Consider the following 25687-nt stretch of genomic DNA (forward strand, 5'->3'; position numbering starts at 1 on the left):
AAGCAGTTATCGGCCGATATATCGTGCATCCCATATATATATAAAATATATATTTTGCCGTATGGGATCCTAAATAGTTTTTCATGATTTTTCCGTTTTTAAGGGGTTTAAACTATTGGAGCTCACTGTGCAGCCACTAAAATAGGAAAATAAAATTGGCCTTATTATAAAGCCAAAGCTCACAAACAGTTGCATTATATAAATTTACATTAAATATATATTTAAAATGTGTACATTTGTCCATCTATGCTATTATTTCACCACAGGGTTTTTAAAAAACTAAATATTTGATTTATCCATTTAAACTACAGCCCTTAATTATGTCAAAACAACAAAAAAAGGTTTCTCACGAATGCTCTGGGAAAATATTATACGTTCATCATACTTTCACTTAATTACGGCCTCAGACCATTCAGAAATAACGGTTTGCAAATTTAAAAGATGTCATACGCACTTAGAGGGTTTTGCATCTGAGCTCTTTATATACAGCCTATAGTTAGGTATAAACTCATCTTATAGCTTAATATGTAATTCTGTTTAGGTCGTCCTTGCATGTGTTGACCTGAGGGGTTGCTTTCAGGCTGTTGCATCTCATGAATGCATCAGATGTTAATCACTGATGTCACGCAGGTCACGAGGTGTGACTTCTCGATTCTCCTCCAGAATCAAGCCTGCCCCTGTAAATCGAACAAGTATTTACATTTAGCAAATGCTTTTATCTGAGACGACTTACAAAAATGAGGAAAACGTGAAGCGATTCATATTAGGAGCCGATAATATAAGTCGTCAGGTTCTTCATATATTGAATTGTATTAAACTTGATGACTACCTGCTCAGAGCTCGGTTGTAATAACCGTTCTCCTCCAGCAACTCCTCTAGGATGCTCTGAAACACAGATTTAAAACTTCAGACTACAACAAAGAAAGCCATGTTTACATTGAACTTAGTTTCTTCATTTATTTCCAGAGGCATTTAAAAAATGTGATTCAATAAAGAAGTCTAAGCAACATGATCTCATGGAAAGTCATGTCATAGTCACAATTTTTTTTTATTTGTGTCCATAGCACGAAATTCAGCTTTTCAGAATTTCTATAGTTTTTCCGTGTCATTTTATATATTGTTTTCTCTTTTTTTCCCCCTATTTTTAAATCGTTGTCGCTTGGGGTTAGATTTGGGGTTTGGGTTAGGATGTACTTTTATGTATTGGTTTCTACATGTTTTTCTTTCACTTTTAAAACTATTCTCGCCTGGAATTAGGGTTAGATGGGGTTTTGGTTAGGATGTCTAAAAATGTAACGGAAAGTGATTCTAACCCCAACCCCAAGCGACAATGGTAAGAAAATAGGAAAAGACCATGAGAAAACAATACATAAAATGACACAAAAAAGAAAGTCGTGCCACAGACATGAGATTCATGCGAGTGACATGAAAAAGGCATTCTTGCTCAAGGCACAAAAAAGCTGAATTTCGTGCCATGGACACAAATAAATTAATCAAATTTTGCGTGACTATCACGACTTTCTGTGAGATCAGTCTGAGTCAGAGCCATGAACCAAACCAACCAGACTCAAAACATTACAACCTGTTTCAAGGTATAGATTGTGTACTTAAAGTGATAGTTTACCCAAAAAGATATTTTGAAGAATGTTTGTAACAAAACAGGGGCACCATTCACTTACATAGTATTATTTTTTCCTAATGGAAGTCAATGGTGCCCCAGATCTGCCTTGTTACAAACTTTTTTTTATATTTCTTTGTATTCAGCAAAACAAAGTCATTCATAAAGTTTTAAATTTTCATTTGTTTAAATAAACTGCATCTATTACAAAGAATGGTGAATGACACAAAAGGAATTGCAAAAGCGACCAAACATGAATGACTTAAATAGGAGCGCAATGCAAAATATTTTACATTCATTAGAAAATGCGGATGAGTAAATTTGCTTTCATACTAACAGAGATTTTTCATGGTGGATCTCTCATCAGGATAATGTACAGGGTAAATCTTAAAAATCTCACCTGTATGTCCTCATAGGTGAGTCCATCTTGAAGACCACAATACCCTGAATCCCCTACCAAACACAAGATGATCTCAGCGGGGTTTTTAATGTTTTAATCTCAATCCAGGAGGAAAGCTGACTTGATCTACCTCGACTGTCGGCTGCAGAAGGTTCTGAACCAAGAGATTGGATCATGGACCACCATTCCCTGCTTGCTGAGGTCATCTCTACCAACTCCTGGCTTCCCTGAAGCACCTGCCAAGAGGATAAGGAGTCTTACATTCACTAAAGGGACCACTAGATGGAGTTGTTTCTCTTTGTCAATGAAAATGCACTAGATAAACTTCATTCATCGAGTACCTTATTGAGCTCCAGCTTTAGATTGTATGGATCACTTCCATGAGAAAACAATGGTTTCTTAAAACGCTCGATCGTTCGCTGTTTGAAGCTGGTTTGGGGAGCAGGTGGAAGCTAAAGGTACCAAACACAGATCTGAGTGTCAAAGAAACCAATGCATTCATATGCATTACGATGATAAAACACACCATCTGGCTCATTTGTATTATTATTAGAAAACAAGCATTTTAAATAAATTCAGCTATTTGTTCGCCAAAAAGTTTAAATAAGTTATAACTTAATGTGGCGGTTTCCCAGACAGGTCCTAGCCTAGTCCCAGACTAAAATGCATGTTTGAGCTGCCTTCATTTAAAAACATCTCACACTGACATGTGTTTTGTCTTAAGATGCACACCAGTATTGTTTCCTGTCAGGTTTGATTTTTAAAAAATGACTTGGATGTCCTAATATAACTAAGGCCTAGTCCTGGATTAATCTAAACCATGTCCGGGAAACTGCCCCAATATGTTATTAAAACAATCGTTGAGACTAAAGCTAACCTGAGTTATGAACACAATCTTATGCAGAAGCTCCAGAAGTCTTTGGTTTGGATCATCAATCTGTCGAACTTTTCTCTGTGACAAACAGATGCCTGCTGATGCTGGAAACGTATGTGAAACAAAAGTGATATATTAGTGATGCACCGACACAAAATTTCTGTGCTGATATCGATATTTGATTACTTAGACATAATTTAAAAAACAAGCAGTAAAAAGCAAAACTGTGTCAGTCTATTATGTATCTATATAAACCAGCTAAAGAAAAACACCACAGAGCATTGGAAATATGTGACCCTTAACCACAAATTCAAACAAAATTATTCAATCAAAAATCATTAGGATATTAATAACAGATCATGTTCCATCCCATAAGGCAAAAACAAATCCTGGCCAAAATATAAAAGTTAGTATAAAATGTATAAGTGTTTTAATTATATAAGTACATTTTTGCAGTTGAAAATGTATTTAATTTGAATCTTTTCAGACATGTTTGTAACACAAAGTTTTTCTTCTAATGTGACATTAATATAAATGCTTAAAATACATTTATTTTTAAAGTATATATTTCAAAATAAAAGTATATTGGTGAAAAATTAATTTTTGTAAACATATTTCAAAATATATTTCAGTACATATATTTTGGGCCATTTTCTGTGAAAAATATTTAAAATTATATTTGAAAATATATTTCTTTGCCATATTGGATGAAGACATTTTTTTACATTTTCTACCGTAAATATATAAAAATGTATTTATAATTAATAATAGGGTTTGCTAAGCACTTCATTTGGACAATAACTTTAAAGGTGATTTTCTTAATATTTTGAGTTTTTTGCACCCTCAGATTCCAGATTTTCAAATAGTTGTATCGCGGCCAAATATTGTCCTACCCTAGACCAAACATCAATAAAAAAGCTTATTAATTCAACCCTAACCCATGATGTAAAATCTCAAGTAAAAAAAATTGACCCTTAGGAATGGTTTTGTAGTCCAGGGTCACAAATGTCCCTATTATTGGCAAAGATTAATATTAATATTTACCTGGTCGAGATTTTCCCTTCTGAAAGCCCTCACTGCTGAACATACAAAATCACGTTTAGTGCTTTTGAATAAAAAATAAAAACATCACAGTTGACCCTGATGACTCATGTTAATCTTGAGTACCTATAGAGTAGTATTTCATCCTTATATCTCCGAAGAGTCTTTGATCGAATTTATAAAAGACACATCAGCTCTTGGAAATGTTTCTGGAAAAGCACGAAATCCCGGAGGGGTCCAGCAGGAGAAGCGAGTCACGAGCAAGCACCACACACAAAACATCCCACTATATCTGAACAACTAATGATTCATGACATGTTCGTGTCATTTACATTAAAGGCACTCAAGTGCCGATTGCCAACAAAACACAAACATTTAATGCAATTTTACTTACCGCCTGCGATTCATGACCCGGTTGGGACTTTTTAACGAAATCCAACGTTAAACAACCACACTCGCAAAACTCCGCTGCTACCCCGGATAAACAAACTATATCCATTGTTTCTATAAGGCTGGCTTACTTAGAAAGCTGAACAAGGCTTTCTTCTCCCTATAACACTCCCAAAACACTTCGGGCCCTATTTTAACGATCTAAGTGCATTATCTAAAGCGCACAGCGCAACGTCTAAATGGGCGTATCCGAATTCACTTTTGCTAATTTAACGACGGGAAAAATGGTTTGTGCACCGAGCGCATGGTCGAAAAGGGTTGGTCTTATTGTAATGGGAGTATTTTGGGCGTAACGTGCAATAAACCAATGAGAGTCTCAGCTCTCATCCTCTTTAAAAGCCTGTTGCGCTGGCGCTATGTCTAATCCCTATTTAGATGACGGACTTTGTAAACTGAAAAACTAAGCGGAGGATGAAGACCACCAGTTTAAGATTAATGTCAAATAATTGTGTTGTTTTTCACTTGTATTGAAATTGTTATTTTTTTATTAAAACCTTTAAAAATCGTTTTCTTTTAGTCATGGAAGTAAAAAAGCAGACTTGTAATTGCTTTAAATGTATGGCTATCCAATATCATCAAAAAATTATTTACAAGTATGTAAGAAAAGGTTTGTACTCTAAAAATACTTTATTTGTAACAAACAGGAGATAAAGAATTTACAAACGTCTTTCAGCACTTGGACAGCATCACGAGATTTTTTAGACATTACTTAAAAATGTTTCTCATCTCACCATATCTACAGGTACAGAGTCATCATATAAAATAAATCCGTGAGGTAGCATTTAAAGAAACATTTAAAAACAGATGCATTTGTTTAAAGCAAAGCATTTATTTACTTACCAGGCTGCAGGTGAAGCAGCTCTTTGCGCCTTCTAACGTCTCATAATTAGTCCTCATTTATGTCCAAGACACTCAATAATAATCTTTTACATTCAATCCTTTAATCTTTCATATTTAAAAGCGTTTTTGTGCTGCTGCACATTCATGTACTATGTGATAAGCAAACCCGCGTTGTCCTCCCGTTTATAGGCGCATATTACTAAAGTGCTCTTTAAATAACAAAAAACATATTGCGTCTCAAAATAGCAACGCGCCAACAATGCGCCTGAACACACCTCGTTTTCAGAACAGAACGCCCATGGGCGCAAAAGAGGGTGCAAATGCATTTGCTATTTAAACAAAGTGGCGCTAAACGTGAAAATTATAATTGCGCAGGGTGGAAACCAGCGAAAGACACCTGCGTCGCGCATTGCGCTGCATTGCGCCGGGTGTAAGATAGAGCCCTTCTTCTTTCATGCCATTGTTGATTCTTGATATAAAACAAAGCTGTCACGTGAAATGATGCCTGTGACTTCTACTGAAAGAAATAATGCTAATGAGCGTCTTCGTCATTCTCGCGCTCACTCTTGATTGACATTATGGGCGTGCTTTTCCAGGGGAAGTGCCCATAAAAGGAATATGGGGTCACTGATATGTAACACCCAAGAGGCGCTCCAAAAATACACTTTGCACTGGTCAGGGTTCCCACATCTTAGTTAACTTCAAATTCAAGGACCTTTCCAGGCCCAATACCTTCAAATTCAAAGACTAAATGTGGGGACACATTTCAAGTGAGAGCAAGGTTACCTTTAAAGATACATTGTTACAGTTTCCTTTCGAGGGAACTCGCGGTGCGTCACTGCGGTGACACTTTGGAGACGCCTCCAAGATTAAGTGCGTCAGAATGTGTATATCAAATTTAACCAATGGTGGGGCTTAACGACAAAGACAGTGTGTTGTGGGAGCCAGGAAGTATATCGCTATCTGAAATATTGCCAAAGACGGCATTACAAGAACGCAGAAAGTATGGCAAGGGAGACGCAGCGTCTCGTTCCCTTTTCTGGGAACAACAGTTACATACGTAATCAGAGACGTTTTCATGTGTGCTAAGAAAGGCTAGAATTTCTATGATATTATCCTACACTACACAGGGAATAATATGGATTTTTTTCCCAGAAAACTTCTAGCATAAAATAGATTCAAGCACGTTTAATGACCTGTATCTATGTATGTATGATTTCAATTTCAATTTCCCCTGATTCACAAACTTTCAAGGATTTCGTGGACCCGTGGGAACCCTGATTTGTTTAGCATGAGGATTACAACTCCTTAACAATGTTAATAAGTCACAATGCATGAAATGGCATTAAACCCCTCCTTTAACATTCATGATCTTATTGTGAATGAATAATCTCAACACACTGCTCTAAATTATCTTTATAAACTTACATTGAAATCTATTAAAATGTTCATTCATGTCTGATGTCAGAAATGTTTACTTTTACAACTGTTATATATCAATTCTGGTAATAAAATGATATCTTGTATGTCAGTGTACAGTATGTAAACTTACCTGACCAGGTTTAGCTCATCTGAACACTTGACATCACACTGGGCATTTTCTGTACATTTTAAGAAAGTGATAGAAAGAAGTGTTAGCAAGTGTTATTATGGTCACAGTGTTATAGTCCAACTCATTCGGTCTCAAATGAGTTAAACTCAACTATAACATCAATGTTATTTGTGTTTTAAAACAGATCTCTGCAACCTCGGCTCTGATCTTCTTCCTCTAAAACAGATGAAGATGTTTCAAAACTCTGTGTCTGTGGTCCATCTTGATCATCTTGTACTTTAAGGCTCATGCTCTAAAATAAAAACAACATCCATAGATTATTCAGCTTGTATTCCATCTGAAAGGGCAAGACATTGACATGCACACAGATTATAATAAATAAAAGTTTTCTGAGCAAACCTGTTGTGGGCCGCACATCCTGGTCCTGTTACTCTCCAGGAAATACTTCTGTGCTCTCTTCCTGTCACGCTCTGCTCTTCTCTCTAATGAATTATGGGATGCACACAGACCGTCCACAAACCTCATCATGATGTCAGAAATTCGGGAACTGACCTCAATGATGTCAGGACGCATGTTTGGGTTCGGAGTCAAGCACCTGGACAGAAGCCAAAAAGGACTTATATAATGAACTAATATAATGATAACTCAGAATGAGTCGGCACATAAGATAAGGACACATCAACGACACCACAATGTCTTGCAAAGGTATTTGACATCGGCCAGAATGACGTTTTGGGAATTCAAAAAGCAGTTTCAACTTAATTCAGTATTTAGCTGAGCAAAAAGGGGGACTTTTACAGGTTTGGAAATTTAAACTATTTTTTTATTACTTTGGAAACCCTGCAAACATCACGTAAGCCTTAATGCAAATTAAAGCGTTACATCACAGCTTTGCTTTTGATTTTGTTTTAGAAAATGCTCAAAAACCATCATGTTTATAAGGAATTGTCCAAGAAAGTAATATCGGTATATAACTTGAACCCACCATAGAATAGAGCAAAAATCAATCAAATACACAAAAGGTTGCAGTTATAATATTCTGATAATACACATCTCTGAAAAAAATAAAAGACCACTCCAAAATAATCGAAGTTTTCTGAATGTACTACTTATAGGTTAAAAAAATATAATTTTATGTACATTTATTTGCAACAAATAAAAACTTGTCAAAATGCACTGGGTAAGGTTGTGAATAATTGCATTAAAGTAGTGGGTGTGAAACTGATGGGGTTGTCAGATTTGTATAATAGGCAGGTGCGGAAGACAGCACATAACATTACATCCGACATACACTCACCTAAAGGTTATTAGGAACACCATACTAATACTGTGTTTGACCCCCTTTCGCCTTCAAAACTGGCTTAATTCTACGTGGCATTGATTTAACAAGGTGCTGAAAGTATTCTTTAGAAATGTTGGCCCATATTGATAGGATAGCATCTTGCAGTTGATGGAGATTTGTGGGATGCACATCCAGGGCACGAAGCTCCCGTTCCACCACATCCCAAAGATGCTCTATTGGGTTGAGATCTGGTGACTGTGGGGGCCATTTTAGTACAGTGAACTCATTGTCATGTTCAAGAAACCAATTTGAAATGATTCGAGCTTTGTGACATGATGCATTATCCTGCTGGAAGTAGCCATCAGAGGATGAGTACATGGTGGTCATAAAGGGATGGACATGGTCAGAAACAATGCTCAGGTAGGCCGTGGCATTTAAATGATGCCCAATTGGCACTAAGGGGCCTAAAGTGTGCCAAGAAAACACCCCCAAACCATTACACCACCACCACCAGCCTGCACAGTGTTAACAACGGATGATGGATCCATGCTCTCATTCTGTTTATGCCAAATTCTGACACTACTATCTGAATGTCTCAACAGAAATCGAGACTCATCAGACCAGGCAACATTTTTCCAGTCTTCAACTGTCCAATTTTGGTGAGCAAATTGTAGCCTCTTTTTCCTATTTTTAGTGGAGATGAGTGGTACCTGGTTGGGTCTTCTGCTGTTGTAGCCCATCCACCTCAAGGTTGTGCGTGTTGTGGCTTCACAAATGCTTTGCTGCATACCTTGGTTGTAACGAGTGGTTATTTCAGTCAAAGTTGCTCTTCTATCAGCTTGAATCAGTCGGCCCATTCTCCTCTGACCTCTAGCATCAACAAGGCATTTTCACCCACAGGACTGCCACATACTGGATGTTTTTCCATTTTCACGCCATTCTTTGTAAACCCTAGAAATGGTTGTGAGTGAAAATCCCAGTAATGAGCAGATTGTGAAATACTCAGACCGGCCCGTCTGGCACGAACAACCATGCCACGCTCAAAATGACTTAAATCACCTTTCTTTCCCATTCTGACATTCAGTTTAGAGTTCAGGAGATTGTCTTGACCAGGACCACACCCCTAAATGCATTGAAGCAACTGCCATGTGATTGGTTGATTAGATATTGCATTAATGAGAAATTGAACAGGTGTTCTAATAACCCTTTAGGTGAGTGTATATCACCCCTTCATAACGCATTTCAGATCCTCTCCTCTGGATCTGAAATCTGAATTTGTTCCTCATGCTATAAGCTTGATTAACTCAAAAAGGAATGGGTAGATTTTGTATATTTGGTGTAAGCTGACTCTTATGTTGCAGAACAAATTGCCCTTAAGGGGGACAATAAAGGTTACTAAGAAAATAAAATGTAAACAAATTTTGAAGCTGTCTCCACGTTTGTTAAAAATGTAAACTTCAGGGATCTCATACTGTACCATTGAATCATGTGTGTAACTCTCTCAGAGAAAGCATCATCCTTTATTGGCTCATACATTGCTTCCACAATCTGAAAACAGGAGGAATAAAGATATATATGTGACCCTGCCTGCATGTGAAAACCCAGCTAAAGTCATTTTTTGTGATTTACTGTTTACTGTTACACGAAGAACATTCTGTGTAAATATAATCTTCTTACAGTATCTTTAACATTGACTGAGTAAGGTCATGTCAAAGATTTAGCAATGTTAAGATCTTTCACCTTAGTAGCGAGTGAGAGCATGTTTGCGCTGCAGAAAGGAGGAGTGAGGGTGACCATCTGATAGAGGATACAACCTGTGGCCCAAACATCTGCTTTCTCACCATACGGCTCGTTCTTCACGATCTCTGGACTGATCAAAAATATAACATAACTCATAAACTTCTCCTTAAAATCCTGCAGATAATGACAGATGTACACACCAGCAGTACAGTATTGTTCCAACGACTGACGTCAGCTTGCTGTTTTCCTGTTTCTGCTTTGCAAGACCAAAATCTGCTGTAAAATATTAAATACATATTGTTTAAAAAAAGAGTGCATTAATGCATAAAAACAAATAACTGATTATTAGAAAAAAAAAATCAGTGGGCGCTTGCATCTCTCTCAAAGCCATTGACGATTCACACTCCTAATGAGAAGTCCAACAATACAATTACATTAAAGTAATGAAACTTGACTCACTGAGTGTGACTTTATCTCTCTCTCCGAGCATGATATTATTAGGAGTAAGATCACGGTGGACGATCCGTTTCTCTTTGTGTAAGTATCTTAAAGCCAGACATATCTGTGAAAGTATTAATATAATGTTAGTTTACTAATTTTCTAATCAGATTTTCCTCTCTGTTACCGTTCAGATCCTCACCTGTATAAAAATATTCCAGACTCTTTCTTCAGTAAACGTCTGCTGTTTCTCTTTGAGAGAATTGAAATGTTCAGCCAGCGGCGCTCCAACGATGAGCTCCATCACAATGTAGAGTTTGTCGGCTGAGAACGAAACCAGAAACACTGTCAGTCGTAAACAATATAAAAGGTTGAAAAAATGTTCACAGATGGGTACTTACTTTCTAAAAATGTCTTAAAGTATTTTACAATGTTCGGGTGCGACATCTGAAAGAAATCAAGAAAAACTTAAACTCAATGTTTGAGAAAGAGTTTGAGACATTGGGCCTATGCACAAATTTGTTTTCAAGAACAAATCATAATTCAACAAAAACTTTGGTACTAAAATTTCCTTTAAATGTATGAAAAAAAAATGCAAGAACAACTTATAGTCGCCATTAATTATGATTATTGCATACGTGTGGTATAATTATAATGTATATAATAATAAAAGATATAATTGATATAAGATTTACATATCTAGTATATTCACTAAATTATTTCTACACATATAAAGAAAATGCGCCTAACGACAATCCTTTACACTTTGCTTCCTCACTTTTTTAAATCTCAATAAAAGGGTCTGCCTAATGCCTAAAGGTAAATGTAAATGCAAAGTAAATGTAATGACAAGTCTAAAAGTCAATCACTTGATCTGTTTGATACAGATGCGCATCTCTGGTAAAATCATATTACCGGCCTTATCGCATCTTATACTAATTGTTTACCAATATCTGTTACGCTCCCAAATCGAAAATCTAAACAAAACCTAAATTTACGGATAACGGATATGATAATGAATTTTTTTTTATTAGCTCTTCATCCTTCTCTAAATTTTCACTGGACAATTGCTGCTTTGTGGAATGCCCTTATATGGAACTGTTTATTATTTGGGCATGTATTATGCAAATTGCTAACCTTGTGCACGTGGCTGTTGTAAATTAGGCTGAAAGTCATTGTAAGAAGTGCGTATAAATGTACGCTTACATGCAACCAAATAATCCGTTTGTAATCGTATTGATGGCTCAATTGGATTGAAAAGCCTTCATGTAAAAACCTTGGGGGTCGATCGGATGCAAATTTCGAATCGAAAGGAGCGGTGTAGCCCGATCTGTGATCCGAACATCGGGAGAAAAGTACTATGCATGCAAACGCATGAATAGTAGTATTTTCTCAATCGGATGCAAAAAAATCTCGTGCACATGCGTAGAAGAATTGTGCTTAAGTTCACGTCTTATAGTTCCCTCTTATATCACATGATTCTCATCACAGAAACATGCAATAACAAGGCAATGGCAAAGCACACATTATTATTAAGGTAATGGGGTCACGTGCTATACATTCTGCAATGTTCATGTGTACTTTGTTTCATTAAGGCTACATAAAGCAATAAAATAGGGCTTTATGTGTGTCTTTCAGAAAGTGTGTTTTCTTTGCCTATATCTGACAACTTCTTAAGAACAACTTTCTCCAACTCAACTCTGACTTTGTACATTGATCCAGAGATAAAGCGGGAACCTTTACAAGAGATGTTTGCACAGCGTTGCCAAGTCCTCTGCTTTTTGGCGGAGATCAGATTTCGGCTACTTTAAAGGTGCAGTGTGTAAATTTTAGCGGCATCCAGTGGTAAGGTTGTGAATTACAACCAACGGCTCAGTCCACGGCTTTGAAAAGCATTGAGAAGCTATGGTAGCTGCCACCGGAAAAACATGTAATTGACAGACACTTAGTAAAAAAGTTTGTCCGTTAAGGGATTCTGTATAAACATGGCGGCACAAAATGGCGACTTCCATGCAAGGGGACCCTCTGTGTATGTAGATAAAAACGTCTTATTCTAAGATAATAAAAACATAACGGTTCATTATTAAAAGGTCTTTATACACCCCTGATAATATAGTTTTGTATATTATTTAGCATTTCTGTCAAGAGATCCTTCTAAATATTACACATTGCACCTTTAAAACGAGCAAGTAGATTTTTTTCTGCAGGTTAAAGATGAAAGGATTTCATTTATTAGTTATTAGTATTTGGGCTGTGAATAGTCATTGGGATGCTTTTGGGCTAGTTTTGAATGTCTATTGGGCTGGTTTTATTACGCGAACTTGGCAAACCTTGCTGTGCGCTTGCGCAGACGTTTGGTTGGGATTATATAAAATGTAAATGTTAATGAACAATTTTACATTTAAAGTTTAGGGTGCATGTAACTGTATGTCGTAACCGGATTAAATTTAGTCGAACTGACACGATTTTGTGCATGTAAACATAGCCATTGTGAAGTGAGAATGCATGTGAACCTGTTCTTTAATGATGGTCAGCTCAGAGACGATCTTCTCCACGCTGCTGTCTCTGGAGCGCGTGTCCTTGCCAAAAGCAGGATTGTGAAAGTTCACTTCCTTCAGTGCGAGATAATTCTGCCCACTCTGCTTACGGACCTTAAAATCATCACAACAACAACAGTGGATGAGTGTTTTTAGTGGCACATAGTGTGATGATAACTATAGGAGTCATCTTCACCTTATAGACGCTGCCGAATGCACCACTGCCCAGATGATCCAGAACAGCGTAACCATTAATAACTCTCAAAGGAGGTCGATTCTGATTCACTGTCTCTATGTTTTCCTTGAGAACATCCAATTCGTCCTTCTACAGATAAACAACATAAAGATGGAAAAGACTGTCAAGATATAAAACCTTTAAAGTTGCAAACATTAAAACTGTGCTCAGATTTGGCTCAGTACCAAAGATTGTTGAGATCTCCTCTGAATCATTCATTTCATGCTCTTTTGGTATTGCATTTGTTATTTGTCTGTGTCACAAAATGACCTTCTGTGTGAGCGCAAACACGTCCAGAAATTGTTTCTGGCTCCCATAAAGGGGACCTAGTAACATTGCCATATCATTTACAGAAAACGTCCAGTGTGAACAAAAGACAGAAACAATGGGTCTCATTCACTAATACGTTTTTCGTATTTATATGCACATTTGAAGTTCTTAGAAAAACTTTCTTAAAGACGTGCATCTGTATCTAAAATAAAACAGATAGGACAACTAGTAATTGATATTTAGACTTCTCATTACATTTACATAATGTTTACATTAGGCATTAAGCAAACGCTTAATATAGAGATTTAAAAAGTGAGGAAGTAAAGCATTAAGATTTGTTATTACATGCATCTTTAAATAGGGCTGCATAACGATTAATCACGACTAATCGTTTGCAGAATAAAAGTTTTTGTTTATATGTATACTGTGTATAATAATTATGTACACACAAATGCACACAAATTCATGCATAATTTTAAGAAAAAAATATTTATATATTAAGTATTTATATAAAATATGAATTATATATATAAATAAAAAAATTTACATACACATGTACAAATATTTACATGCATGTGTGTGTATTTATAAATACATTATTATTATCACACACATATATACTGTATAATGTAAACAAAAACAATTATTCTGCAAACAATTAGTTGCGAATAAATCGTTATGCAGCCCAAGTAGAAAACAATAATTAGGCTATAAAATAATGTATAATATACTTATTATTATTATAGATAATGTATATAATAATATATAATAGAAAATATTATAATAGAAAATATAATATAAATATTATCTATCAACATTATTAAATGCATTATAATTATAGCCTAGTATTTGATTATAGAGTACATGATTATTACGTGATTATACTGTGTGGTATTAGTTGTTCTTGGGAATTTTTTTATACATTTAGAAGACACTTAAGACACTAAAGATTGATGATTTGTTCATGAAAACATCAGTATGCATATCCCACACACAAATTTGTGCGTACTCATTAGGGATGCCTAATGATTAATCGCAATTAATCTATAGCAGAATAAAAGTTTTAGTTTACAACATATATGTGTGTGTGAACTGTGTATAATAATTATGTATATATAAATATGCACACATGCATGTATAATTTAAAGAAAAAAATATATTTATATATTAAGTATTTATGTTTATATATAATATTAATTATGCATAAATATAAAATACAAATGTAACATTTCTTATATATATATATATATATATATATATATATATATATATATATATATATATATATATATATATATATATATATATATATATATATATATATATATATATATATATATATATATATACATATACATGCATGTCTATGCATTTATCTATACAAAGTTATTATACACAGTTCACACACATATATGATTTAAACAGAAACTTTTATTTTGCTATAGATTAATCGCGATTAATCGTTATGCATCCCTAGTACTCATGCTTAGTGAATGAGACCTAATGCCGTAAGGGGCGTGCCATAGTGAGTACGCGGGTGTAATCTCAACAAGATGTTATCGGAAAATATCTTTAAATATGTCAAGTGTCTTTACGGGATCTTTACGGGATGTGTGTGAAAGCACCCACAGATTCCGGAAAATCATTGGCAGTGTGACTGAACCAAAATCAAACGATCCCGGACAAATCCAGGGACACATTTTCTGGGTATTTTCCGTAATCTGTGTGTGAATAGGGTTTTAGATAGACAGACACTATCTTCCCTACAGACATTTAAATCCTCCTTTTAAAGATTTATGTGACCGAGTGTCTTCACTCACCCCACAACAGTATCTTACCGAAAGAAGTGAGATTTTTTCTTGCAGAGGTTCATATGCAGAAATGTCTCTTACATAATGTCCAACATCAATAAACATCCCAAACAGCTCTGGGGAAAAGAGTCTGCAACCAACAAACCAACAACATGACCGTCAGAGAGATAGAAACACTATACGTACATCACTTACTTCATCAATAAAAAATCTGAAATATAATACCTTTTAAAATGATGTCTATGGCGTTCCATACTAAAAAGGAACCGCAGAGCCCTAAAAGCATAACACTTAAGAAAATAAGGAGCAACAATAATAAATAATTAGTATATTTCATATACTGTAGTTCAACATGCATTTCACTGCAAATCATAGTTGAATATATATTCACTCGACTGACAAACCTGTAGAGATTTTGCCTGAGGTCCGTTAAAGCTTTGTGGCAAAATCAGTTTGCCGATTATGTACACTCCATTCTCCTAAAATATAAATGTAGAGCATGGGAAATACTCCAGACTACACTTTATACACATGAGATTGAATGAGCTGATTGACCAAAGAAGGGTGAATTGCAGTAATCAAGACTAATGTACTAATGTTTTGGCATAATTTCTGCAGATAAAAGGTTGCAGTTTGACAATGCGTTGTAAATGAAAAAAGACGTTTTGAAGAGGCTGCAAATATGGGCATCAAAGGATAGTAAGGGGTTGAGTATGATATCTAAATTTCTAACAGTAGCTGAGGGGAAATCGTAGCAGCATCCAGTTCAAAACTAAAGTCCACAGAGATGTTTTTTATTAGAGATGGGGGACCAGTTATCAGAATGTCGGTTTTACCCAGATTCCGCCTTAGAAATTGTAGACATAGTTTTAACTCGCTAACACAAGAGGAGAGTGAGGATTTTACATTAACAGAATCTGGTTGACAAGCAGTATATAGCTGAATATCATCGGCATAACCATGATAGCTAAAGCCATGTCGACGGATGATGTTGCCAAGCGGCTAAATACAGAACAATAGTGGGCCAAGAACAGAGCCCTGTGGGACACCCTGTTTAAGTAAGACAGTAGGAGATTTTGAATTGTGTATTTTTAAATTGATATCTTTAATTCAAGACAAAAAAGAAAAATCGCTGTACAAATTAAAGGCACAATATGTAATTTTCACCACTAGAGGGCGATAAACAACATCAACGATGCAGATTGATGACGCTGTGAAAGAGCGTGAAATGGGAGTTGTCGTCTTCACCTTCACTGTTGATAGGAATCAATCTGACAGGACTCACAAATTATTGTGCCTTTAATAAATTAATGATGAGATCTACCTGAACTACATTATGTGCTGTCGTGTCATCCAATACGAGCTCAGTGATCGCCGCACAGCATGCTGGGAACAGGGATGAGGGTTAATGCTTTCAGTTATTATCCGAATGTGCAACTTACATAAATTGCTAATCTCATCTGACCTCACCTGCCTGAAGATTCATGATATTCTCTGCTGTCTCCTGAGTGCTGACCTCTGCCTTCACATACTGTCTGTGTATCCTGCCCGCTGCGTTGGCACTAGAGATCGTGTCTATTGTGGAACGATCCGACACGTAGACTCGCTCTCTGCAAAAAACAAAAAAGGTTTTGAATGACGTACACATCATGAACACTAAAACCAGCACTCTCTAACTGTGACGCACCCATGCAAGATTCGCAGGAGTTGCTGCACGCCACCCCAGGCTCGGATCTCAGCGCTGGCGTCCGGATCCTGACACAGCTGCACGAGGACCCATACGGTGCTCCACAGCAGCTTTACGTGGTCAGCGTGCAGGAGACTGAGGAGCACGGGAACACCGTCGCAGTGGCGCACCTGTTCCCTCACGAACTGTACGGCACACAACAACCTCAGCAGCTCTGCGCTCAACCTGACAGAGGAGACGCAAAGACACATGATGGGTCTGTCCCAAATACTTGAATAACAGACTTTAAGAAGTCAAGCCTACCTTTTAGACAACATGTCATATTCTTGTAACACAACTAGAAGATGCTCCACAATAGACAGCTCTCCGATCTTCTCTTTACATTCTTGACTAAATGAAGATTAGCGATTAGGTCAGGAAGGTTAGCATAATGACTGTAGATTTATATCAGTGGGATAAAAACGCACCTTTCAGCTAGTGTGGTGAGTGCCAGCAGGGCTCCTAATATCACACCGCTGTCCCGCATAGACAGCAGCTTTACTAAGGTCTGCAAAAAAAACATTGAACAGTTACCAAAAATAAACACATAACAACCTGCTGCAAATCCAAATTTCTCATCTTCTGTTTCACATCTACTGATTGAAGACTAGTTTACCTCACTAGAGCGATCTTTTTGTTGATTAAAACTATGACATTTGTATTGTTTTAATTTTGCATTCACATCAATCATATTCACAATCCCACTGTTAATCTATTAAACCATACATGGGATTATAGTTGGGGGACATTTTAAAGCATAATACATTTTATGTCTGACCCTGGAGCACAAAACCAGTCATAAGTCACACAGGAATATTTGTAGCAATAGCCAAAAATACATTGCATGGGTCAAGATTATCAATATTTGGGTAATCATTTGGGTAAAGATCATGTTTCATAAAGATATTTTGTACATTTCCTACTGTGTAAATATATAAAAAATGTATTTTTATCATTAATAATATGTTTGCTAAGGACTTCAGATTCCAGATTTTTAAATAGTTGTATCTCGACCAAATATTGTCCTATCCTAAAGGGATACTTTAAAATTAAAATTCTGTCATAATTTACTCATCCTCATGTTGTTCTAAACCTGTATTAATGTTTTTTCTGATGAACACCCAAACATTTTTTTTATATATATTTTGATGGTTAACACACAGCAGTAAGTGACCATTGACTTTTATAGTAGGAAAAAAATATTTTGGAAGTATTGTGATAAATGACTTAGAAAATATTTTGATAAATGATGGTAAGCACACAGTTGATTGTACCCATTAAATTCCATCATATTTTTTATTCCTACTATGGAAGTCTATGGTCATATCTGCTGTGTGTTTACCATAATTTCTCAAAATATCTTCTTTTGTGTTCATCAGAAAAAATAAATTCATACAGGTTTAGAACAACATGAGGATGAGTAAATGATGACAGAATTTTCATTGTAATGTGAACAATCCCTTTACAAACCACACATCAATTGAAAGCTTATTTATTCAACTTTCAGGCCAAATTTGGGTTACATATTTCCTCTGTGAATCTGTTACCTTATGTGCCCCACAGTTAATAATCCACCGTCTCTGTTCCTCAACTGAAGACAATTTCTGAAACATATCTGTAACACCGCGAATTAGGAAAACAGGGACAGCAGACACTTTATTCATCTTGTGGCACATTTTTAAAACAAACATATAACACACTAAAGCACATTTGTCTTACATGTCATGGCGACCAGCTGCTCAATGTCCAGTGTCTGTTCTCTACATTCAAGATACACCGTGGCCACAGACTCCATATACTGAAAATCATCCAATGAGACAAACACTATAAATGAGCTACTGTGCCATGTACTCATAACTTAAAATATCCAAAAATATTTACCTTAGCAAGCTGTCCAGCCCCCTCAAGTTCAAAGAAGACTTTCTAAAACAGAATGCAGACATATATGCAAAAACCATCATGCATATATGTATCACATCTCGCTATAATACGTCACTGTTCCCAGTTAATCTTTGCATTATGTGGTTGAATACCTATTTATAGGGACAGTATGACACAATTTCTTCACAGATACTGGATTTGGGACTTGCCTGATAAACCGGATCTCTGATGAATAATCTCAAGCAGTTTAAAACTCTCAGAACACCGTCGGATGAAGAAATCTCCAACCACTCACTGAAATCAAAAAAGACTTATCTAGCCATTAACATTACATCTTTATCTGGGGTCATTCTTATAGCAGGACAAAATCATGTTCATATATACTGACCTGAAACCAAGTCTGTTCTTGATTAAGGCTGTGAAGATCTCCAAGAAAACCTTATGATGTGGTCGCTCACTAAAACATCTCTGGTTTCGATAAGTCACGCTGTTAACAAAATTAATAGTGGTTACAAAAAACAACGGGAGAGGCAAACCTGGTTTACCAAACAGCATGATGTGCGCACCTGAAGTTATCCAGCTCAGACGCTTCAGTGATCGGACCGTTCTTACGGCTGTCATGAACATTTGAGGAGATCTGTAACTTCTGTCCTCTGGAAACCTAAGGTGATGAGTAGAGATTCATGTTTACTACCACAGATCTGAATTCAGAATGTGATTATAAATTCATTTGTTATCTTCATTACAACATATCCATTGAAAGACACCTGCAACAACTAATCAAAATCAAATCTGACATTCGTTGTCAACAAATAGCCATTAAGAGGCTTTTGGACAAATTTTGAATGCCCATTGGGCTGCTTTCGTTACGCGGATCTGGCAACCCTGACAGGACAATGACGAACGCTGCGCAAACGAACGCTGGTTAATAAAAGTTTAATTTCCTTTAATATAAGTTAGTATTGTTGGGTTTTCATAAAAATAGTATGAACCACAAGCATCTTACACGCAAGTAAGGAGGAAGTCCAGGATTTTATTACAGTAAGAACACATGTGTGTCATATAATATGGCTTATTTATTGTGTCTATAATGAATAATGTTAATTATCATCAAGGTCCAAAGTTGAAGATTAAATGAGTTTATTAATCTGTGGCAAAATTTCCTCAGCACATCTCTGAAGACTCAATTCATTTTGTTCATTTTGACATTTAAAAATTTTTTACTATTTAAAAGCTGAACAAACTTTTTTATTTAAAGAGGATCTTTTTCCATGTTTAATTGTTATAATTGGGTCCCCAGTGCTTCTAAAAAATAGGTTATTCAAATTTGGCTCCCCTTGTGATGTCAGAAGGGGATCTTATTATAATGCCGCCCCTTAATCTGCACTATCCAACCACGGCACTGCCATTCAGTGCAGAAAGAGAGAGAGAAAATAATTAACACCACAAAAAAGTTTTAATTTCAAGAAACCACCATTATGGCGATCAGTTACGGCACATTTTTGCTCACACCTATAAAAGTGCCAATTTTAACATGTTATAATTGCTTATCTATGATGTATTTTAAGCTAGAACTTCACATACGTACTCTAGAGACACCAAATATTTATTTTAAATCTTAATAAAGTCGTGAAATGTTCCTTTTAAGGCTTAAAATATTAAAACCAAAAATATTATATAAGTAAAACTCTGTAGTAGTGTGTGGCTTTTGCACATTTACCACATGAGTAAACTTTTACAAGTGAATACCCTAATTTTTCTTATTTAGCTATAGGTGAAAATCGAATTGAGAAAATTTGTGTGTTTTTTTCTGATTACCGTAGTCGTTTAATCGAAAATTATAATAAACGCCCGATTAATCGATTATGACAATAATCGTTAGTTGCAGCCCTACACCGAATGTTACCCAATCCTGATTCACATTCAGCACTTTGAGGTAAACATCTTACCTGTTGTCTGGATACAGGAGCTGTGATCAATGCTAAAAGTCTTTTAAGATCAAAAAGCTCCCTACAAATAAAAAACACAATTATATACATCAGCAGGCAAACTACACTTCCATTAAATGTCATTTCAGTGATGGTTTACTTGTCTTTGGGTTTAGGGTGTGATCTGGTTGGACCTCTAGACTTTCTGTCTTGGAGAGGCATGTTGATCCAATCTTCACTTTCATGTCTGCAGGTCAGTCAATCACATGAAAAATATTAAGTAAGATCTTAATGTGAGGAAGATTCAATTTTAATGGGACACAAAGCATTTCAGAACTAAATACAGTCATGTGTATTACTTTGATGATGGCATTGCTTTATTGGATACTGGCCAACATGATCACTGTGAAGTGTCATTGCATGATTTTAGAGGATGTTTGAGGTCAGTTCACCTCAAGTTTACACAGGTGTCTTATTAGATGTCTCTACAGGTGTAGTATATCACACTAACTATGCACACTGACTAACAGTTGACACAGAAATTGTTCAAGGACGTTTTGTTTTGAACAGTGTGTTTATTTTTTCAACATTTAAAACTTAATAGCCTGTGTAACTTGCAAAGTATAACGTTAACAGTTATTTATATGTATGTTAAGTATATTCCACATATATTTTAGGTGACCTAGTGTCCTTTGCGCCACTACAGCTTATAAGACTAAATGACTTTATTTTTTTCTCACCTGTATGTATCAGAAATATTCGTCAGGATATAATCTCATGGTGCAGTTCAAGGTCGATGTATGAAACTGTGGATTTCTGTATGTTTTTAAGAAGACAACACAGAGAAACTCGAATCAGCTTGCGCCGTGGAGCGTGAACAAACACATGAACCAATGAGAGGACGCGATGTTGACGCCACTGCGGTTACCTTGGTGATCATCCACTCAGCACGAACATCGCAACAGTGGATAATTAATATATTCAAAATAATAAATAATAATTTAAAAACGCGTTTTTATTACTTAATAGAAAAAGAGGTAGTTACATTGTTAACATGCCAGACTTTTTTAATTATTTAATATCATTAAAATAAAGTGTGAAAAAGTGGTTTGCAAAAAGCCAATTTTCTTTTTGTAAAATATACCTAAATACACAAACTTCAATAATACACGCCAGTTTTCTATTCATATAGATAAACACAAACAGAAATGCAAAAGATTCCCTTCATAGGTAAAGCGTGACGTCATTCCCCGCAGACACTCCCACCTGGCGGACAAAAGCAGAGTTGCCCGCCAGTTAATAAAATAGTTGTTGTTTGATCGGATGCTCTAACTGGGGTTATAACCTACCTTTGTATTCTGTTTGAGAAATAAAAATAAATGAGACGATTTGTGCTAAGGTGACTCTGTCCAACATTAGCATATAGCATTAGCAAATTAGACATATCGCCTACGACGTGCTCATACTTAATGTTTTTAGTCAACAGGGCGTGTTTCTAGGTAGATTATAAAGTCTCACCAGTCATTTAACAATAATCATCAGTTGTGAATTCTCTAACATTGAATCTTATCAAAACTGTGGTGAAGATAAAGTCTGATTTATCACTGATGGTTTACATAAACGTGAAAGGACTTTTAGCACAGAACCTAGTTGCATAACTACTGCCATAACTAACTAACCCCTAACTGTCAACTTTTACACAGTCTATAACTTTTGTTTTAACATATAAAAATCTCCTTTTTTTATGTTGTTCATCTATTCATTTCTCTTACTTGTATACATTCCCATACGGCAAAAGAATAAATAAAAAAATTCAAATATACAAAAAATGGCCAAATAATATATGTACTAAAAATATTTTGAAATATGTTTAAAAAATGTATTTTTAAACAATGTGCTTTTTGTTTATTTTAAAATATATTTAAAAAAAATTAAGATGTCAAATAAATCTTTGGTTTCCGCAGAGAACGTATGTGAAGTTCTAGTTCAAAGTACCATATAAATAACTTATTATAACATGTTAAAATTACCACTTTGTAGGTGTGAGCGAAAATGTGCTGTTTGGGTGTGTCCTTTATATGCAAATGAGTTGATCTCTTGACTGAATGACAATGCGTTGGTTAGATTAAGGGGCGGTATTATCCCCTTCTGACATCACAAGGGGAGTCCAATTTTAAATGACCTAGTTTTTCACATGCTTGCAGAGAATGGTTTACAAAAACTAAGTTACTGGGTTGATCTTTTTCACATTTTCTAGATTGATACAAGCACTGGAGACCAAATACTTAAACATGAAAAAGTCAGATTTGCATGATATGTCCCCTTTAAAGCATTTTTTATTCACGTCACATTGAAAGAATAACTTTGTATGTTACAAACCTGTTAACATAACAGGTTTAAAAACTTTAAATAAAATATGTTTTCAACTGCAAAATATATACTTGTAATTTTATACGTATACATTTTATACTTATACTTTATACATTTTGGCCGAGAATTTTTTTTTTTTTTGCTGTATGGGTTGTAAAATTAGAAATATATTTGTTGCCCCTGAAATACATTTTGAAGGTTAAAACGAAATATATTTTCAAATTCAAAAATATATTTAATGTATTTAGCATATATTTAAAACTATTTTGGCTGGAGAAAGTTTTTTCCATGGGTTGCTTTGGAGACTACACGTGTTGTTAGCTCATTGACATGCTCTCTCATTTGGATAAAAGCATTTGCTAAATGAATAAATGTAAATGTAATAATCTGTGCATGATCAGCAGTCAAAAGTGTAATACAATAGGACACATGATTGACAGTAATATTTGCATTGCACTTGTGTTGATTGTTCAGGATGTTCTCATCGCTTAAATATTTTTGCTAGGACATCCCAGAAGATCAACTGTTACTTTGTCGTCCAGATTAAGGCAAATTCAACCAAAATATCAGGTACCATTATTTATACAAATACTTTTTTATATTTAAGTTAAATTTATGAAAACGTTTTGATTTGGATTACTGTCATGTTAGTCAGTATTTACTGGTGGACTGCTGCTGCTGTTGTTGTGTTTTAGGATTAGAACTTGAATTGAAGCGTAACACACAAACTTTTAACATAAAGACTATTTAAAGTTCATTGTTGTTTATAAACACACATATTCCGATAACAATGTTTGCATTTAAATTTGCATTTTATTTGCACCTATACAAATCTAGATATTATGTTGCATGCCTCCTGAATTGAAACATTAGAAGAGTTTTGCATTTTAGTTAAGGTTTAGTTTAGTCTTTTATAATATAATGATATCTTATCAACTCCCACTTACTGTACAGTAACCCAAACCTACAACATAAGACTCTCGTATACACTGATCTGTGCTCAGCGTGACCATTACGAAGCTTTTTTGCGCAATAAAACCCACCAGAAAAACTCTTAGAGGCTGGGAAGTTTGTGGTAAGTGCCGGCTACTGTGAACATGCATGGGACGCAACCATTCAATGAATACCTCACAGACACTTTATTTTGTTTGTATTTCAGTGTTAAATAATGTTTTGTGCATTTTGAAAGTTAAATAAACCTCACATTTATTTTATTTTTTTGCAGAGATCTCCCAAAATGGTGGTGGTTAACCAGTGGTTAATTCTTTTTGTCTACATCTGCACGTTTCTGGTGGGACTTCCATCCAATATTTTAGCCATGTCCACGTTGTTTAAGAAACTTGGCGACAAACCCAATCCGACAGACGTTCTTCTCTTCAACTTGGTGGTTTCTGACCTCATCTTCTTGTTTTTCTTGCCCCTCAAGATGTATGAAGCTGTGATGGGCATGAGATGGTACTTATCAAAGACCTTATGTTCAATGACCGCCTATGTGTTTTTTACCACAATTTACTCCAGCTCCCTGCTACTCATGGCCATTGCCGTGGACCGCTATTTTGCAGTGGTCTTTCCTATTAAATACAGAAATAATCGCAAGCCGGTGTACGCCATGGCCGGCAGCGTTCTCATCTGGCTCATCGCTGGTTCAAACCTGAGCTTAGTCATTTATGTGGTTCAGATGCCTGAGCCAAACGGCACCGCTCCCAGACCGGTCTGCTATGACAACTTCACAGAGGAACAGAAAAGGGTTTTGATGCCATTCCGACTTGAGCTTTTTACGCTTCTGTACCTCGTCCCGCTCCTGATTTGTCTCTTCTGTTACGCTAGCTGTATCTACTTCCTGTACACCAGACCCCTTATGTCCAAAGACAAAAAGCAGAGAGCCATTGGCATGGCATTCGGCACATTGAGTATTTTTCTGGTGTGTTTTTTACCGTACAACGTCTCTCATCTGATCACCTACAGTACCAACACGAGTCCATCGTGGAGAGCCTACGCGCTCCTGATGTGCACTCTCAACACCTCTTTGGATCCCATCGTTTTTTACTTTTCTTCTTCAACTTTTCGTGATAAAAACAGTTTTTCTGTTCTCAATATGTTGCATATCGGACTTCAGAAAGTTAAAGACAAAGCAACTGAGATGAACATCATATCACCTTGAACGTGTTTGGCATTAGAAGAATTCATCACATCACCACAGTTGCATGTTTGGGTGGCTTTAAGGGTTTGGGAAAGTGCACAGTTTCTTTAGTTAATGTGCTTTTATTCTTCTAATGACTTAAATATAAAAAATATGATCTTAAAAGTAATATTTCTAGTTTTTCATTTGCTATTTTGCTTACCATAGACAGCTATCAATGGCAAGAAAAGTCTCATCTTGCATATCATGGGTCTTATGTAAAAGATGAAATGAACTGTATTGTGTTTATTCTTTAAAGTCATCTTAATCTCAAATCTATTATAATTTAGATGATTTACACATCTACACCCCATCCAGAACTGAGTGGCGTCTTGTAGTTTCTTCACAAAATGGGCATAAACTTTACAAACTTTGTTCAGTCAGCTTTGTCTAAAATATTGCCAAACTGCTAAACATGCATCTCTTTTGGAAATTTCTCTTTTTGGATTTTCGCTATTTAAAAAAAAAATATTTTTCTCTGATTTTCTTTGTGTAAGCACTTTTCACATTACCGT

At 35.7% G+C, this 25687-nt stretch overlaps 2 protein-coding genes across 3 annotated transcripts; one reads left to right on the top strand and one right to left on the bottom strand.

Moving 5' to 3' along the window:
- Positions 1 to 462: 462 nt before the first annotated feature.
- On the bottom strand, positions 463 to 21551 carry nek10 (NIMA-related kinase 10). Of its 2 annotated transcripts, none has more exons than XM_055211757.2 (35): positions 21364 to 21551; positions 20784 to 20870; positions 20645 to 20705; positions 19262 to 19356; positions 19084 to 19182; positions 18905 to 18989; positions 18696 to 18737; positions 18534 to 18612; positions 18362 to 18429; positions 17243 to 17322; positions 17079 to 17165; positions 16776 to 17000; positions 16559 to 16698; positions 16413 to 16474; positions 15493 to 15567; positions 15314 to 15378; positions 15116 to 15218; positions 12969 to 13097; positions 12749 to 12886; positions 10637 to 10682; positions 10438 to 10559; positions 10257 to 10359; positions 9998 to 10073; positions 9798 to 9927; positions 9535 to 9605; positions 7175 to 7370; positions 6971 to 7067; positions 6776 to 6824; positions 3937 to 3968; positions 2896 to 2996; positions 2360 to 2470; positions 2149 to 2254; positions 2019 to 2071; positions 830 to 885; positions 463 to 677 (listed from the first exon to the last, which is right to left on the bottom strand). In XM_055211757.2, the coding sequence occupies exons 2-35, from the start codon at positions 20843 to 20845 to the stop codon at positions 632 to 634; spliced, it is 3090 nt and encodes a 1029-aa protein (XP_055067732.2). In that variant the 5' UTR covers positions 20846 to 20870; positions 21364 to 21551; the 3' UTR covers positions 463 to 631. The 2 variants fall into 2 exon arrangements, with proteins under 2 accessions (XP_055067732.2, XP_055067731.2); XM_055211756.2 differs by having other exon boundaries at positions 3937 to 3971.
- LOC129449017 (free fatty acid receptor 2) lies at positions 20813 to 25565 on the top strand. Its single transcript, XM_055211759.2, has 3 exons — positions 20813 to 20876; positions 23499 to 23563; positions 24219 to 25565. The coding sequence occupies exons 1-3, from the start codon at positions 20867 to 20869 to the stop codon at positions 25152 to 25154; spliced, it is 1011 nt and encodes a 336-aa protein (XP_055067734.1). The 5' UTR covers positions 20813 to 20866; the 3' UTR covers positions 25155 to 25565.
- Positions 25566 to 25687: the final 122 nt, after the last annotated feature.

Source organism: Misgurnus anguillicaudatus, chromosome 10 (genome assembly GCF_027580225.2).
Source record: "Misgurnus anguillicaudatus chromosome 10, ASM2758022v2, whole genome shotgun sequence".
NCBI classification, from domain to species: Eukaryota; Metazoa; Chordata; class Actinopteri; order Cypriniformes; family Cobitidae; genus Misgurnus; species Misgurnus anguillicaudatus.

What these genes read in the sequence shown, in the direction of transcription:
- LOC129449017 (XM_055211759.2), top strand. An exon ending in AAATTCAACCAAAATATCAG is followed by an intron (nt 23,564 to 24,218) that starts GTACCATTATTT and finishes ATTTTTTTGCAG; the next exon opens with AGATCTCCCAAAATGGTGGT.
- nek10 (XM_055211756.2), bottom strand. Translation starts at nt 20,845, where the DNA reads ATGCCTCTCCAAGACAGAAAGTCTAGAGGTCCAACCAGATCACACCCT. An exon ending in CTCAGGCAAAATCTCTACAG is followed by an intron (nt 15,379 to 15,492) that starts GTTTGTCAGTCG and finishes TATTTTCTTAAG; the next exon opens with TGTTATGCTTTTAGGGCTCT. An exon ending in TCTGGAATATTTTTATACAG is followed by an intron (nt 10,360 to 10,437) that starts GTGAGGATCTGA and finishes ATACTTTCACAG; the next exon opens with ATATGTCTGGCTTTAAGATA.